Source organism: Parus major, chromosome 14 (assembly GCF_001522545.3).
Source record: "Parus major isolate Abel chromosome 14, Parus_major1.1, whole genome shotgun sequence".
Classification (NCBI taxonomy): domain Eukaryota; kingdom Metazoa; phylum Chordata; class Aves; order Passeriformes; family Paridae; genus Parus; species Parus major.
The window spans coordinates 1,661,896-1,676,551 of record NC_031783.1 but is presented as its reverse complement, the minus strand read 5'-3'; the positions used below and the strand labels follow the sequence as shown (position 1 = coordinate 1,676,551).

Sequence of the window (14,656 nt, the reverse complement as noted above, 5' to 3'; positions counted from 1 at the left end):
CAGAGGGTGTTTGGGAGCAGGCAGGGCAGACAGAGGGTGTTTGGGAGCAGGCAGGGTGGACAGGGAGGTGTTTGGAAGCAGGCAGGATGGATAGAGGGTGTTTGGGAGCAGGCAGGGTGGACAGTGTGCTAATTGGAGATGGATCTGAACCTTGAGTGCCCTCCTGGTGATGGAGAAAAGTAATGATACAAGCTTTTAGACACAGATTTCTCCAAGACAGGGGATTTCTGGGGAGGTGAGCAGGTCTGGGGGCTGAGAAAGGCTTGAAATCTCACTCCACTCCCTCCTCTGCCAGCATGCTCCACTCTCCCAGTCTGGAACATGGGCAACTGTGTTGCTGGGAAGAGCAAACAGTGGCTTTAAAAGGATCGTGTTACCCCCAGCAACCACCAAAAAAGCTGTCACTGGAGCTCTTTCAGCTTTAGCTCATCGAGGTTTATTTGTCTTTGCATTTTTCCCTCTCTGTTACTAAGAGTGACAGTTACATCTCCATTTTCCCACAGTCTGTCTCTCCTAGAACAGACCCGAGTTTGTTTCAGGGTGGCAGATGCACAGCCTGGTTTTACCACCCATGTTCCCTGTGGGGCTGTGGTCCAGGTGCCAGGGCCAGGTGAATTCCAGCCCTTCTCCTGACTCCCTGCTCCCACTGGCTGCTGCAGAGCTGGGATGGGCACAAGTGTGTCTGCTGGGCTCTGCTTCCCTGCCATGAATAATGACCCCTTGGCTGCACAGTGCTGCTTGTCCTGTGCCATTTATCTGTCAGAAGTGAAGTCCTTCTCGTTCTCCAGATGTTTTGGGTTGCCTCTTGGTCTAAGTTTCCTACTGCTGCTCCATCCTCTCCCCAGGATCCCCATAACTCTTGCTAGCCCAGTTCCTGTAACCAGGATGTGTGGGAGGGAACAGCCTGTCTAGGTGGTCAAACACTGTGTAAACACACAGTCTGACTAACCTGTTCCTTGCAATTCCCTGGTGGGTGTCAGGGAGGCTGCTCCACACCAGAAAATGAGCTGGGAGGCAAGAGATGCTGTCAGGCAGGTGGAGAGCCCCAAAAATGTGTGGAGCAGGCCTGGTGAGAGTAACCAGATTCATCCAGCAGCCCTCATCAGCAGGCAAGTCCATAGCTGTGAGGCAGGTCTAGGATCCCACCAGGAATTCAGGATCATGGATCTGGGTTTCAGCATGTTCACCACATGTCTCAGGCAAAGATCAAGGGCCAGTCCTCAGTGAAAACACAGCTCTTTGAGGGAAGAGACCCCCACTGAGTCTCACAGCCTAACCTGAGGCATCACAGCTACACAGGATCAGAACTGGCCTGGAGCACCAGCAGCTGACCTCTAGGAGGAGAGAATGAAGTTAAAACTTCTTAATGCATTTAAGATTGTAACAGTGTATGTTGTGATGAGAATGGTCAAGGCAAAAAAGTGAGGAAGCCTGCTTTGTCCCTTAATTCTCTCTGTTGCCTCTGTTTTTCAGACCAAAATTCAGCACAGTATTTTCCGGGATCGCAGGTCACAGCTCAGTCTGGCCAGGGAAGTGTTGCGGTCCTCTCCTGTTTCCAAAGCTGCTCCCAGTAAGGCTCAGAAGGAAGAGAAAGATCTGGGTACAACGGTAAGGCCTGGGGAGGCTCATGGCACCATGGCTGCTCTGTTTCTGTGTCACAGGAAGTTGGGGCATGCAGGATGGATGCTGTGGTGCCTCAGCCAGCTGAGAGATACTCATTATCCTAGACTCATAGAATCTCAACGTGAAGGGATCCACAAGGATCATGAGTCCAACTCCTGGCTGTGCACCCAGCAATCCCACCCTGTGCCTGACAGTGTTGTCCAAACACTCCTGGAGCTCTGGTAGCCTTGGGTTCATGACAGTGCCCAGCCACCCTCTGGGGGAAGAATCTTTGCCTGATATCCAGCCTAATCCATCCCTGGCACAGCTCCAGCCATTCCCTCAGGTCCTGTCACTGGTCACAGAGAGCAGAGATTGGAGCTGCTCCTTGTAAGGAAGCTGCAGCTTTCCCTTATCTGAAGCCTTAGGACGTGCTGCCTGAACAAATGTGCCATCTCACACCCTGAACTTGCAAAGATTCGAGATTTATTGAGTCTGAAACAAGAGACATCTTTTCTTTTTCCTAATAGTCACTCAAGCCATCCAAAATCCAGTTGTCAGATGGCACTGGAGAATCTGAAAATGTCACAAATCTCAGCCTTGAAGGACAGGTAATTATGTCTCTCCAAAGAGAAGGAGAGTCTGGAGAGCATCACTGTGCTGGTGTCTCACACCTTTCACACAATTAAATTCCTCAAGAGTGAGTTGGACAAGGGATGTTTTACGTAGACGCTGTCCCAGAGTTCTTCCAGTGACGTCCACCTGGAGAGCAGACTGGCACTGGGCTAGAAGGTCTCTGTAAATTGTCAGGCATTTATTTAAATTATCCCTTCATATTTTGATTTCTTCCTCTGGAATGCACATTCATTCTGCAGGCAGATTGATTACCTGGGCTCTCTCCTTTTCCCTAGCCTGGTTTCTCGAGCTAGATTTTGCTGCTGTAACTCATTCTGAGGGTGGGTTATAAAACAAGCTGGATCTCTGCAGTTTGGAGATCTGTGGCTGTGTGCTCAGTATTTCACTGTGCCAGCACTGGCTGCAGACAGCACGACACAGGGAGCAATGTTTATCTCCACAGCAATATAACGAGGCAGGAACATTCCTGGTGATGGAGATAAAGCTGGACAGGCCCTTGGTCCCAAAGCGGCTGCGGGAGGAGCTCGTCCGGCGGTGCGTAAGGATGGGCTGTGGGGCTGACAGATCCTCTCTGCAGTGTGGAGAGAGGCTTGCACAGCAAACCCCCCTTGGAATAATCCATGAAGAGGGACTGAGACAAAGCCCACAGGAATCAGGGGGAGGATTTGGCCAGATTGCTTTAGACATGGCATCTGGTGTGTTGGGAAAACACTTGTTCATCCCAGCTGGCATCTCCCTGCCATTCCTCTCAAAACAAGAGACACCAGAGCAGCACAGCAGTGTCTGTGTTCCTGTCTGGGCTTTGTTTCCCTCTAATCCCCATGTGCTTGCCTCTTGCATGTGATGTTCAGTGGCTTGGTCAGACCTGGCCACCAGCATGGGCTGCCCTGGGTAGTGCTGCTGTTGCTTCACCAGAGCATTCTCTTATTTTTAGCTTTCCAGAAGCTTTCTCACAATGTTTTACCCATTCCTCAGCTTTTATGTTAGCTTTCATGTCATTCTGCTGCAGAGCTGCTCTTTCATCTCTGCTGCTTTGAGACTTCCAGTTCCTGTCCAGTGGGAGCCCTGCTGTGTTATGGGTTAGAAAGGCATAAAACATCTAATTTATGGAATAAAAAAATAGAAAATGTAGGAGATTAATAAGGAATAAGAGATGCAGGTTTGTGTCTCTCTCAAACAGAAATATCATCCATTCATTGAAGGTATGTGTGTTGTCCTCACTGCTCCCTGCTGTCTTCCAGGAGGAACAGGCTGGGGAAGGTGAACCTCTCTTAGAACAGACCTTTTCCTGGCCTATTTTCCACATTTCTGCTGTTCTGTGGATTCAGTGTAACTCCCCCTTGTTCATCTGCTTGTGTGCACCTGAACAAGGCCTGTGGCACCTTGGTTTGGTTTGGATCATGTTTTGAGGACTGAGGGAGTTCTGGTGTCCAGCAAGCAGGAAATGTTAAAAAAAAAACCAAGTTCATTAAGGCTGGTTTGGCACCAGGGATTTTAATCCAGAATCCCCAAATGATTCAATTTGCAAGGGACCCCTGAAGGTCACCTAGTCCAATGTCCATGTTCAAGTGAGGTTCCCCAGAGCATGTTACTCTGTGTCCAGATGGTTTTTGGATATATCCAGGGAAGGAGACTCCACAGAGAATCCTGCTCCAGTGCTCAGCCACCCTCACCTTAATAAAGTCTTAGTTAAAAAGATGCTAATGAAAAGATGAAAGGTCATTTTGCCTCCAGCAGAGGCCCAGGCAGGGCTGTGTGGTGTCTGGGGGTGTGAGGTTGGTGGCTGGGGGTTGATGTGTGGCCAAGGGATGAGGTGCCACAGCCAAACCAGGCAATGTTTGAGCTGATGGATCAGGTGGTCTGGGCTGTTTAGTGACCAAATTCTACAGAGCTTTCCTCGAGCTGGTTCCTTCCTTACAGGAAGCTCCAAGATACAGCTCTGCTGCTCCAGGAGAGCAGTTTGGGTTAGCAATAATGTTAACCCTGTCATGACAAACCACAACCATCAGTTGTAGGGACCTGTTTCACTCTTGGTCTGAGGCTTCAGGGTTCCTCCCAGGTGCCTGTGAGGTTTCTCACAGACACACTGGCAGGGTGGAGCCCTCACACTGCACAAGCCAACATCCCTGGCAGTGGATCTGCTGATCTCTTCTCTGCTCTCACTGACAGGATCAAGGAGCTGATTCCTCCCCGCCCTGCGCTGCCCCCCCGGACAGAAGGAGCCAGGAAGGTACGTGTGAGAGCCTGTGGCCTTGTCACCATTCTGCCACCCCACCCTGCCCTCATCCCTCTCACACAGCAGAGTCTTCATTCTCAGCCCACAGTAACATGGAGATGAGGTTTGAAAAGGACAAGAGTGCAGGGCCACAAAGGTGGTGAGGGGTCTAGAAGGGAATAGGGCAATATAAGGAGTGGTGGGGTCACTTGGAATGTTCAGCCTGGAGAAGAGGGACTGAGGGTAGAGCTCATTGGGGTCTGCAGCTTCCTCACAAGGGGCAGCTTCAATCTCTGTGATCAGTGACAGGACCCAAGACAACAGCTGGAGCTGTGTCAGGAGAGGTTTTAATAGATATTAGGAAAAGAGTGGCTGGGGCACTGCCCAGGCTCCTCAGAGAATGGGCACAGCCCTGAGGCTGCCAGAGCTCCAGGAGCATTTGGACAACGCTCAGGGATGCACAGGGTGGGATTGTTGGGGTGTCTATGCAGGGCCAGGAGTTGGACTCAATCCTTGTGGATCCCTTCCAATTCAACATATTCTATGAAATACACAGAAAAAGAAACTTCTGTATGTGTTATTCCCCCAGCAGTGTGCCTTGGGAACTATTCACCACTTGTGTTCACATCCCATTCAGAGGGAAGGGATGAAGCAAAAGGAGGGAAGGCAGCCATGGGGGATGTTTGGAAGGAAATGAGGTGCTGGGAAAAGAGGCTACCAGAACCTTACATTTATATCCTGGGTAGTCTCAACAGTTTCTTGTCTCAGACCAGCCCCTGTATTTCATCAGACTCAGACAAACCTGAAGAGAATCAGCCCTGACCTTTCTCAGGTCACCAAGAATTTTTGAGGATCAAGATTATGGAGATTACAGGTTCTGCTGAAGAGGGCTGGCCATGGGTTTCAAGGCTCCCAGTAAATGAGATATATTTTACTCACAGCCAATTATATTGCTATTGGAGAGATAGCAGTGACTGGAATACTGGGTTGTGATGGAAAATCCTAGCAGGAAGGAGCTCTTTCATGTTTACCTGCAGATATTTTCTCAGCCCTTAGGCATGGACAGGATGTGTGACAGACTAATTGAGACTTGAGTCAGGTGGAGTTAATGGGAGGCGTGGGCTGTGGCAAATCAAATACATATCAAGGTTGATTGCATAAGTGGCTTGTGAAATTTATTTATTTCTTTCCTAGGTGGTGGAAGATTATCACAAACGTGTCACCAGCATTGCTGTTGACATCCTGAGGGAATACCATGAGCTTTTTGGGAAGCAGCTGCCTGACCAGGGGACGATGGACCACGAAACCCTGGAGGAACAAAAGCGTCAGCTCAACTACGAGCTCAACACCTCTGGGAAATATTTTGCTTTTAAGGAACAGCTCAAGGTGAAGACTCCTTTGTGATTTTTGCTTCCCTACTTGTTTTGTCCTGACAGTTTCTCAGTGAGGAACTGCTGCTCCATGGTGGTAACTCAGGACAATGTGGTGCTCCAGAATCCTTTCCTGCCACCTGGAGCTGTTGCAGTGGGAACTGAGGGGACAGGATTCCCCTCTAATAGGGGGCACCAAGCTGCTTTGGTCCCACACCAGGGGAACACTTGTATCAATGGGAGCTACTCACATCCATTTGCTCATAACCTGAGAAAGGCAAAGCTGGCTGCTCTCACATTCCCAGTCTGCCCCAGCAGGGAAAGGAGGTTCCACTCTCTCAGCTGCTCAGCCTCAGCCACACTTTTCCTGGAGACCCCCTCTCCTTTCTGAGGAGATGAGCCATCCACATGCTGTCCCTAAAGGCTGTGTCAGGGAGGTGGGAAAGGAAATCCTCCTTGCTTGCTTTTTTTTTGCTTTTATCAATGCTGGGCTGGATTTATTTCCCAGAATTAAGCTGGAGTTTCAGGCTCTGTCTGATTACAGAGCTGGTGGGGGGCACAGGGGGGAACCTGCCTTGTCCAATGCCCCTTGTCTCCACAGTATTCTGTGGTGAAGATTGTGAGGGAGAAATACTTGAAGACCACAGCGTTTGAGACCAAGGAGCAGCTCCAGGAATTCCTCAGTGAGCTTTATGTGTACCTTGTGGACCACATGCACATTGCCCTGAACAAGGTATGGGGAGATCTGGGTTACTCAGGCCATGGCTTCACTGTGGGTCCAGGACAGGTGAAGGATTTTTGCCTTCAAGACAGAAGCAGGCTCATGCTTTCATCTGCTGGAGTTGTCACATATGGACCATGAGCCACACTGGAAGCAGGGATCCAGTGCCTTTGTATCCCACAGCTCAAAATCCTGATGGTGGGATAGGTGCCACAGGTAAAGCTGGTGTAGCTGGCACATGGTGAGGGTGGCTGGGCAGAGCAGGAGCTGGGGTCACCAGTGAGTGGCCCCACTGAAGTTTGTCATCACCTTGATCTAGGGGATGCTGTGAATGATCATGGAACAACAGACAGGTTTGGGTTGGAAGGGACCTTAAAGCTCATCTTATCCCTGCCATGGACAGGGACACCTTCCCCTGTCCCAGCTGCTCCAAGCCCCATCCAGCCTGGCCTTGGACACTTCCAGGGATCCAGGGGCAGCCACAGCTTCTCTGGGCACCCTGTGCCAGGGCCTGCCCACCCTGCCAGGGAACAATTCCTTCCCAATATCCCATCCATCCCTGCCCTCTGGCAGTGGGAGCCATTCCCTGTGTCCTGTCCCTCCATATCCTTATAAAAACTGACATTGTCCTGTGCCTGTGTGACAGAGATACCTGGGAATGATGGAAGTGTGTCCCACCACAAAGCACCTTGCCCTTCCCAGTGCCCAGCCCCAGCCATACTGGTCTGTACTGGGTGCAGTGCTGGTGTGGGACCTGCTGCCACACTGGGATCACATGAACCACTCTTCCCTTCCCCAGGGCTAACGCTGTCTCCTTCCCTACCAGCTCCTGTCTGGGGAAGATGTTTCTCCTGCCCCTCCACCCTGCACAACCAGGAAGCAGCTTTGGCTCTTTGCTCGTGAAGCTGAAGCCAACAAGGACTTCAAACTGGCCTCTCTCTTCTACAAGCAGGTAAGGGAGCCCCAGCTCTTTCCTGCCATCACCTGTGTGGCCTGGCACAGCACAGCACCACAATGGGGCCACTGCTCACGGCTCAGGCAGCCTGTGGTGGAGGGAGGAAGGAGCTGCGTGTCACCGGGATACTCAGGCTGAATGGGAGGGATTTCCCAGGGAGATGCTGCTCTCTGCAGGATGTGAGACTGTCCCTGGCCAGGTCACCGAGGACTCCAGCCTCGAGGCCAGGGGAAATGGAATGTGCTGGGTCAGTTCTGGGGCCAATGGGCTCTAGGAGGTATCAGCTGGAGTTAGAGGGGTGTTAGGTGGAGAAGGCTTAGAGGAAGTGGGCTTTCAGCACAATCCCGTTTAGGGGACACCCTTGCATGTGACAGACAAGGGCTTGTTTCCTGCTCAGCTGGGCTGGGGTGGCCAGGGAAGCCATGGTCATTCTAGAATTGCCTCCCCAGTCCATTCCATGTGCTGATCCTGACTCCAGTGGTCTCTGTTGTCCAGAGAATAGCTCGGGACCAGCGCAGCATCCAGTCCTGGCTGGATTATGGAACTTTCTGCCTCCTGTACGAGGATGCCACCAAAGCCCAGGAGTGCTTCCAGCAGGCCCTTTGTCTGGACCGCCAGCACATCCAAAGGTGCTAAGTGCTTCTGGTGGGTGGGTGGGGAGGGTGTGGAGTGTATCCCCCACACCACTGCTGGGGCTGCAAGGCTGACTGCTCTGCCCCTGCCCCAGCTTGCTGCTCTGTGGGATTGTGGCTGTCAAGCTGCAGCACTATGAAGAGGCAGAGATTTTCTTTGAGGATGCCTGCTGCTTGGAGCCATCCAGCATCATAGCCTGGACCCTCTCAGGTACAAAACCAAGCCAGTCTGGTGCTCAAGGTATTCCTGTAGATCCAAGCATTGTTCCTGCCCCCTGCTCCTGGTCCTCTTCTCCCTGCTCCAAGCTGAGGACTAAGAGAAGGATTTTACTTCCTTTGGGTCTGCTGACGCTGCTCTCTCCCCCACAGGTTTGTTTTATGAGCTGCAGAATAATGATATTCAGGCAGGAAGGAATTTCCGTGAGGCTAAGAAGCTCCTGCGAGCGCAGCTTGAGGAGGAGAGGAGAATCCTTGAGGCTGCTGAGGGAGAAGGGAAAAAGCCCAGTTCTCCTAGCACAGAGCCAGGTAACAGGAAAACCCAGGAGCTGCCCTGACACCAAGCAGGGGCTTGGAGCAGTGTGGTGAACAGTGGAAGCAGAGGAGAGTTTTTTAAGAGGAGAAGCAGAATGGGTAAAGGTAGAAGATGTGGACAGTGAGCTAGAACAGAATTCCATAGAAGCTGTCACTGAACACAGAAGCTGAGTTCCCAACACAGCTTGGAAAGCCCTGCCTCACCAATCCAAAGGGCAAACCAGCTGCTTGGCAGTGACCCCGAGGCCAAGACCTCCTTTGGAGCCCCTCTGAGTCCAGCCTGAACTGAGACTGTCTGTCCTGAGTCCCAAATATTTGGCCAGGCTGCAGGAAATGCTGACTGGCTTTATTTGTAATGTTATCACCACTCATGCACAGTGCCTCAGGCAGGCAGGCTCGTGACACATGTGGGTTTTTGTCCCTTTTGATTATGAGGAAAGGGATATTCATAGAATCATGGCATGACTAAGGCTGGAAAGGACCTCCAAGATCATCGAGTCCAACTGTTAACCCAGCACTGCTGTGTTCATCACCAGCTCATGTCCCCAGCTGTCACATCCACACAGCTTTTGAATACTTCCAGGGATGGGGACTCCACCACTGCCCTGGGCAGCTGGGCCAATGCCTGACCACACTTTTTGTGAATAAAGTTTTTGCTGTCATTGAATACAGACCTCCCTGCTGCAACTTGATGGTGAAACAGGATGGTTTCCTCTCATCCTGCCTCATTTATACATGTTTCTGGCTTCACATGGTAATCCTGTGCTCAAAACCCCAGCCCCAGGTATTGCCTCCTGCAAAGAAATTTCTTCCCAGCTTTGAAAACCTGATAGCTATTTTATACATACATATAATATATATATATATGTTTTTGTTTGGTTTGCTTTTGTGTTTTTTTTTTTTTTTGTGGAATCATGTTCTAAATGGGGAAATTTGTGGCTTTCCAGCTAATGGTTGTTGGGGGTTTCATTCCAGAGAAGATTCCAGATGGCTCACCTGACAAACCACCAGAAGTCATGGAGTGTGTGACACCCAAGGAAGAAGCAGCAGCACTGCAGGAAGCCCCAGAAGGTCTGGGAATGGGGATGTGGAGAGCTGGGAGATGGTCCTGTGGGAATAGTGGGGAGTAATGTGGGAGCAATGAGCCATGGCCCTCATGATGCTAAGGCCTGTTGTCTCTCCTGAACCAGGGAACCTGCAGGCAGAGCAGGTTCACCCTGATTTTTAGAGCAGCACATCTCAGGATGGACAGCCAGTGGGTGAATGCAGCTCTCTCCCTCATGTCACTGCACCCTGCACCTTCCTTTTCTTCCTCCTGAGATGCCAGCTCTTAAAACATCCCTAGGGATCCCCTCTGGTTGTGTGGTGTGGGATTTGCATCCTCCACAGCCCAGTGGTGGTGGAAATGGCAGTGCTGGGTGCCTCAGGGCCTCCTGGTTGGTTTGGGGAGGCAGGAGCTTCACTGTAGTTGTCTCTGACAAACATAATTCCTACATTTCCACCTTTTTCCTCTGGGTTTGGACTGGAAAATTAGCGGGTGAAGAGCATCATTTCTTTTCAGATCTCCTACAAAACTTAAGTCCTTCAGAAAGAAATGCTGAGTTAATCTCTGCTTCAGCCTCCTCTGCCACCTCCTGGGTTTTGCTCCATGTTGCAGGGATTTTTCTGTCCCCACTGGGATGTCAGGCCCTGCTTTGGCTCCAGAAATAGAAACCCCACTTTGGGACTGATAGAGACACATTTTCTTGCAGCACCATGTCCTGCTCCAGGACCTCAGCCACCACCCTGCACGATCTTCATGAAGACAGTGGAATTCCTGATGAAAGTCAATGCTGTCCAGGTCAGTTTAACAGGGAGTGGAGGAAGGGAAGGGAGGTTGGTTTATTCCCAAAGAGCTCCAGCCAGCCCCTTTCTTGGCCTCAGGGAATGAGCCATGGCTACTCCAGAGGCTGAGCACAAGAGGGAGCAAAGCCACCACTGCCCAGAGATGAAAAGTGTGGCCAGGCAGAGAATATTGAGCCCACAATGCTGGCTGTGGACACACAGCCCAGCACTGCCTGCTGCAGAGGGAACAGCCAGCTCAGAAATGGTACAGGGTGCTCTTCCCTGTGCTTTCAGAGATGGGATCCATTATTGTGATGCTGCCAAGATGCCTGAACTCCTTTGATTCAGACACTTGTGTATGTTAGAGTGATTTTTGTATCAACTGTGGAATGTGCCTGTCCCACCAAGTCATCTCTGGGACCTCTCTGGTTGCCACATTGTGCTGCCTGCCTAAATCTGACATGGCAGAGAGAGATGCTTAAAGCAAAACACAACTAAATAGAATCCTGGAATGGTTTGGTTTGGCAGGGAACTGGAAGTCCATCTCATTTCAACCCCCTGCTATGGGCAGAGACACCTTCCACTAGACCAGGGACACCTTCCACTAGACCAACATTCAAAAGAGGGGAAAGAGAAATTTCCTTTGTGTTTTCTGCTCGTGGAAGTCAGAGAGGTGTCAGTCAGCTCTCCTGCCCTGTCCTGCTGGGGTGTCCATGGTGTCCCTGCTCCCTTAACCTGTGCTGTTCCTCCCAGTTTGTTCACAAGGCACTGGCCCACGAGCTGCTTCAGGGAGGCCCCACCTTTGCCTACTACCTGGCACTGGCCTGGACCCACCTGCTGGAGGAAGATTTCCCCAGATGTGAGGAATGTCTGTGCGAGGCCATTCGGATCAACCCCATGGTAATTCCCGTTCAGTGCCAGTGTGTGTGAGCCCAGAGCCCCTGCTTCATTTCCACTTTACCATTCCAGTGCTAGTCCAGAGCATTTCAGTGGGAGGGCAGTCACACCAGGCTGTGGCTGCAGCACTGCTCTCTTTGTTACCCCATTGCCACAGCCTCCTGTCACTCACTCCCTGCACAGGCAGGCAGCATCTCAGAGCCTGCCTCTGCCTTTCCCTCTGCAGCATCTGCCTCTCTCTTCTCTCTGAATAGGTATATCCTGATCCTCTCTCCCTGGGTGGGGGAATCAGGTTCTGTTTCATTACAAACAAGGTTGCTATTGAGCTCTCTGCAAGGAAGGTGGCTTTGGGGAGGCAGGTTGAAAGGAAGGCAGGGGGAAGATGACACCTGGGAATGCTGTGTGCAGGGAGCTGGAGGGGGATCCCATTGCTGGTGTCCTGTAGGCAGCCCACAGACTTTAACTCTCCATAAACCCTGCCCTGATATCACAGAATCATAGAATTGTTTAGGTTGGAAAACCCTTTAAGATCATCAAAACTAATCATTCCCCAGCACTACCATGTTCACAATTTATCAATGTCCCCAGGTGCCACATCACATGGCTTTTAAATCCCTCCAGGGATGGTGACTCCACCACTGCCCTGGGCAGCTGTGCCAGTGCCTGACCACCGTTTTAGTGAAGTTATTTTCCAGTCTGAATCTGTCCTGGCATAACTTGAGGCTGTTTCCTCTTATCCTGTCCCTTGTTCTCTATGAGCACAGCCCAACACCACCCCACCACCCCCAACCTCCCAGCTGTCCCCTCCTGTCAGGGAGTTGTGCAGAGCCAGAAGGGCCCCCTGAGCCTCCTTTTCTCCAGGCTGAGCCCCTTTCCAGCTCCCTCAGCTGCTGCTGCTGCTCCAGCCCCTTCCCAGCTCTGTTCCCTTCTCTGTACACACTCCAGTTTCTCAGGGTCCTTCCTGAATTGAGGAGCCCACAGCTGGACACAGCACTGGAGCTGTGGCCTCCCCTGTGCCCAGCACAGGGCCACAAGCACTGCCCTGCTCCTGCTCCTGCTCCTGCTCTGTTCCTGCTCTGTTCCTGCTCCTGTTCCTGCTCCTGCTCTGTTCCTGCTCCTGCCATGGCTGACACAGGCCAGGGACCTTTGGCCTTCTGGCCCACCTGGGCACACCTGGCTCAGGTTCAGCCACTGCCAGCCAGCAGCCTCAGGCCCTTCCTTTCCCACCAGGCAGCTTCCAGCCACACCATCCCCAGCCTGGAGCACTGCACAGGGAGTTGTTGTGATAATACAATTAAACACTGCTCAGCTCCTCCTTTCTGCTGCTTGCAGTGTCCCAGCCCCCCTCTCAGGTGTTTCTCTCATCCGTGTCTCACTCCTGGTTTTTGGTGCACAGAATCCAAATGTCTGGGCTCAGAAAGGGCACCTGTGCTACCTGCAGAAGGACTTTGACAAAGCAAAGGATTGCTACGAGCGAGTCATCAGCTTTGTGGAGGATGCTGTGGATATACATTTTGTTTACCTGCGCCTGGGCTCCATCTACCTGGAAGAAAAAGAGGTGAGGAGCCAGCAGGGCTGTGGAGGGGAAGTTACCACAAAACAAATCACTCCTCCAGCAGCAGTGGGGACAGTGGGTGTCCCCATGGAAACCCTGTCTGTGGAGTGATGTGATGGTGCAGAGGGATGTGTGTCTCTCTCTCCTGGCAGTACGGCCGGGCCAAGCAGATCTTCCTGCTCGCCTGTGACAACTCTGCCTCCTGTCTCACCTGGCTGGGTGTGGGCATCGCTTGCTACAGGGTGAGTGCTGCTGCCTTCATGTCCTCTGGGCTTCAGCTGGTGGCACAGGGCTGGCTTTTGCAGCATCCCCTTGTTCAAAGCAACTCTTGGCTGCCTGTGAGCCAGTGCTCCCAAAGGCCATCGTGTCCTGTGTGCTGTGACAGCCCCAGCGTGGCATCCGGATGGTGTCACCTTCAGCCCTGCTCTGGGAACAGACATCCTTTCCCCTCATCCCAGCTCCTGCCAGCACCTCCTTCCCCAGAATGGCAAACAATCTGTGCTCTGCTCCGAGTTCCTTCCCTGCATGTCACCACCAAGGCACTGAGTGGGATGTCAGCAGGGAGGAATTTCGGTGCTTTCCCTGTCCAAGGGAATCCAGCACTTCTGAAGGGCTGCCAAGGACACCCTGCCACCAGCAGTGCACTATCTCCCCAGGGGACACCTTGCCAGGCTCCACCAAGGGAGTTCAGCTGAGGAAGCAATCAGGGAAGGAATTTGAACTTCTGTTTCCACCCTGGCCAAATCTTTACCTCCTGGGAGGCTGTGGAATCGGGTCAGGGAGGTGAATGGTGGCCTGCCTGCTCCGAGCTGCTGCTCAGCAAGAATAGGGAGCAGGAACACAGCCATGTTTCCTCATGGAGCTGGGTCAGTCCGTTCCTGGAGGTGAAGGGGTTTGTGCTGCTTTCCTTACAGCTGGAGGCCAGTTTAGAAATAGTGTGTGATCCCACACACTGGGAAGCTCCTGCTCCAGACTGGAGATCTGGATGCTCTGGCACTGAGGATTACTCCATGTCTGTGCCCTAAATCCTTTCCCCCGAGTTTCTCTCAGGGAAGCCCTCCTAGGAGCTTCTGCTGCACTGATTTCTTCTGCTGTTAGAGCAATCCCTGTTCAGTTTGGACCTCTTTCTGCCTGCTCTTTGTCATTTGCCCATGCCTCTCCTTCTCTCCCTCAAGCTGGAAGAGATGCTGGAAGCAGAAGATGCTCTCTCTGAAGCCAATGCCCTAAATAACACCAACGCTGAAGTGTGGGGATATCTCGCCCTCATCTGCCTGCAGGTGAGTGCCCAGCCCCTGCCAGCCTGATGGAGTGGGGCTTTATGGGGGGGTTTATTGGGCTGGGTGGGGGTTGGCATCTGCTCATGAACCTGTAGAGCTCTGTGATAAAAGGTTTGGGGGCTGTTCTCAGAGGAAGCTTGGGAAATCCAAGTGCTTGGATGGCAAAAGCAGCACCCTGAGGTGTTGACTGCCCCAGGGCGTGTCCTCCCTGCTGAGCTTCTTACAAATCTCATTTTACAGAGATCCCATGTCTTTCCTGGGGTGCTGGCCACTGCTGAGGCACCCTAAATCCTGGGGCCAGTATTGGGCCCCTTCATGACAAGGCAGACACTGAGGGGCTGGAGCATGTCCAGGGCAGGGAACAGAGCTGGGAAGGGGCTGGAGCAGCAGCAGCAGCTGAGGGAGCTGGGAAAGGGGCTCAGCCTGGAGAAAAGGAGGCTC

At 52.2% G+C, this 14,656-nt stretch overlaps 1 protein-coding gene across 1 annotated transcript in view; it reads left to right on the top strand.

Moving 5' to 3' along the window:
* The window catches only part of CFAP70 (cilia and flagella associated protein 70), a 23,134-nt gene extending 8,892 nt beyond the window's left edge, over positions 1 to 14,242 (top strand). The window contains exons 11-25 of the mRNA XM_015642375.3: positions 1,474 to 1,608; positions 2,681 to 2,772; positions 4,408 to 4,468; positions 5,648 to 5,839; positions 6,425 to 6,556; positions 7,371 to 7,496; positions 7,995 to 8,128; positions 8,227 to 8,342; positions 8,501 to 8,656; positions 9,638 to 9,733; positions 10,414 to 10,502; positions 11,240 to 11,386; positions 12,780 to 12,941; positions 13,091 to 13,180; positions 14,114 to 14,242. Of these exons, the coding sequence (XP_015497861.1) occupies positions 1,474 to 1,608; positions 2,681 to 2,772; positions 4,408 to 4,468; positions 5,648 to 5,839; positions 6,425 to 6,556; positions 7,371 to 7,496; positions 7,995 to 8,128; positions 8,227 to 8,342; positions 8,501 to 8,656; positions 9,638 to 9,733; positions 10,414 to 10,502; positions 11,240 to 11,386; positions 12,780 to 12,941; positions 13,091 to 13,180; positions 14,114 to 14,242 (1,857 nt within the window). The remainder of the gene's footprint in view (positions 1 to 1,473; positions 1,609 to 2,680; positions 2,773 to 4,407; positions 4,469 to 5,647; positions 5,840 to 6,424; positions 6,557 to 7,370; positions 7,497 to 7,994; positions 8,129 to 8,226; positions 8,343 to 8,500; positions 8,657 to 9,637; positions 9,734 to 10,413; positions 10,503 to 11,239; positions 11,387 to 12,779; positions 12,942 to 13,090; positions 13,181 to 14,113) is intronic.
* The last annotated feature ends 414 nt before the right edge of the window (positions 14,243 to 14,656 follow it).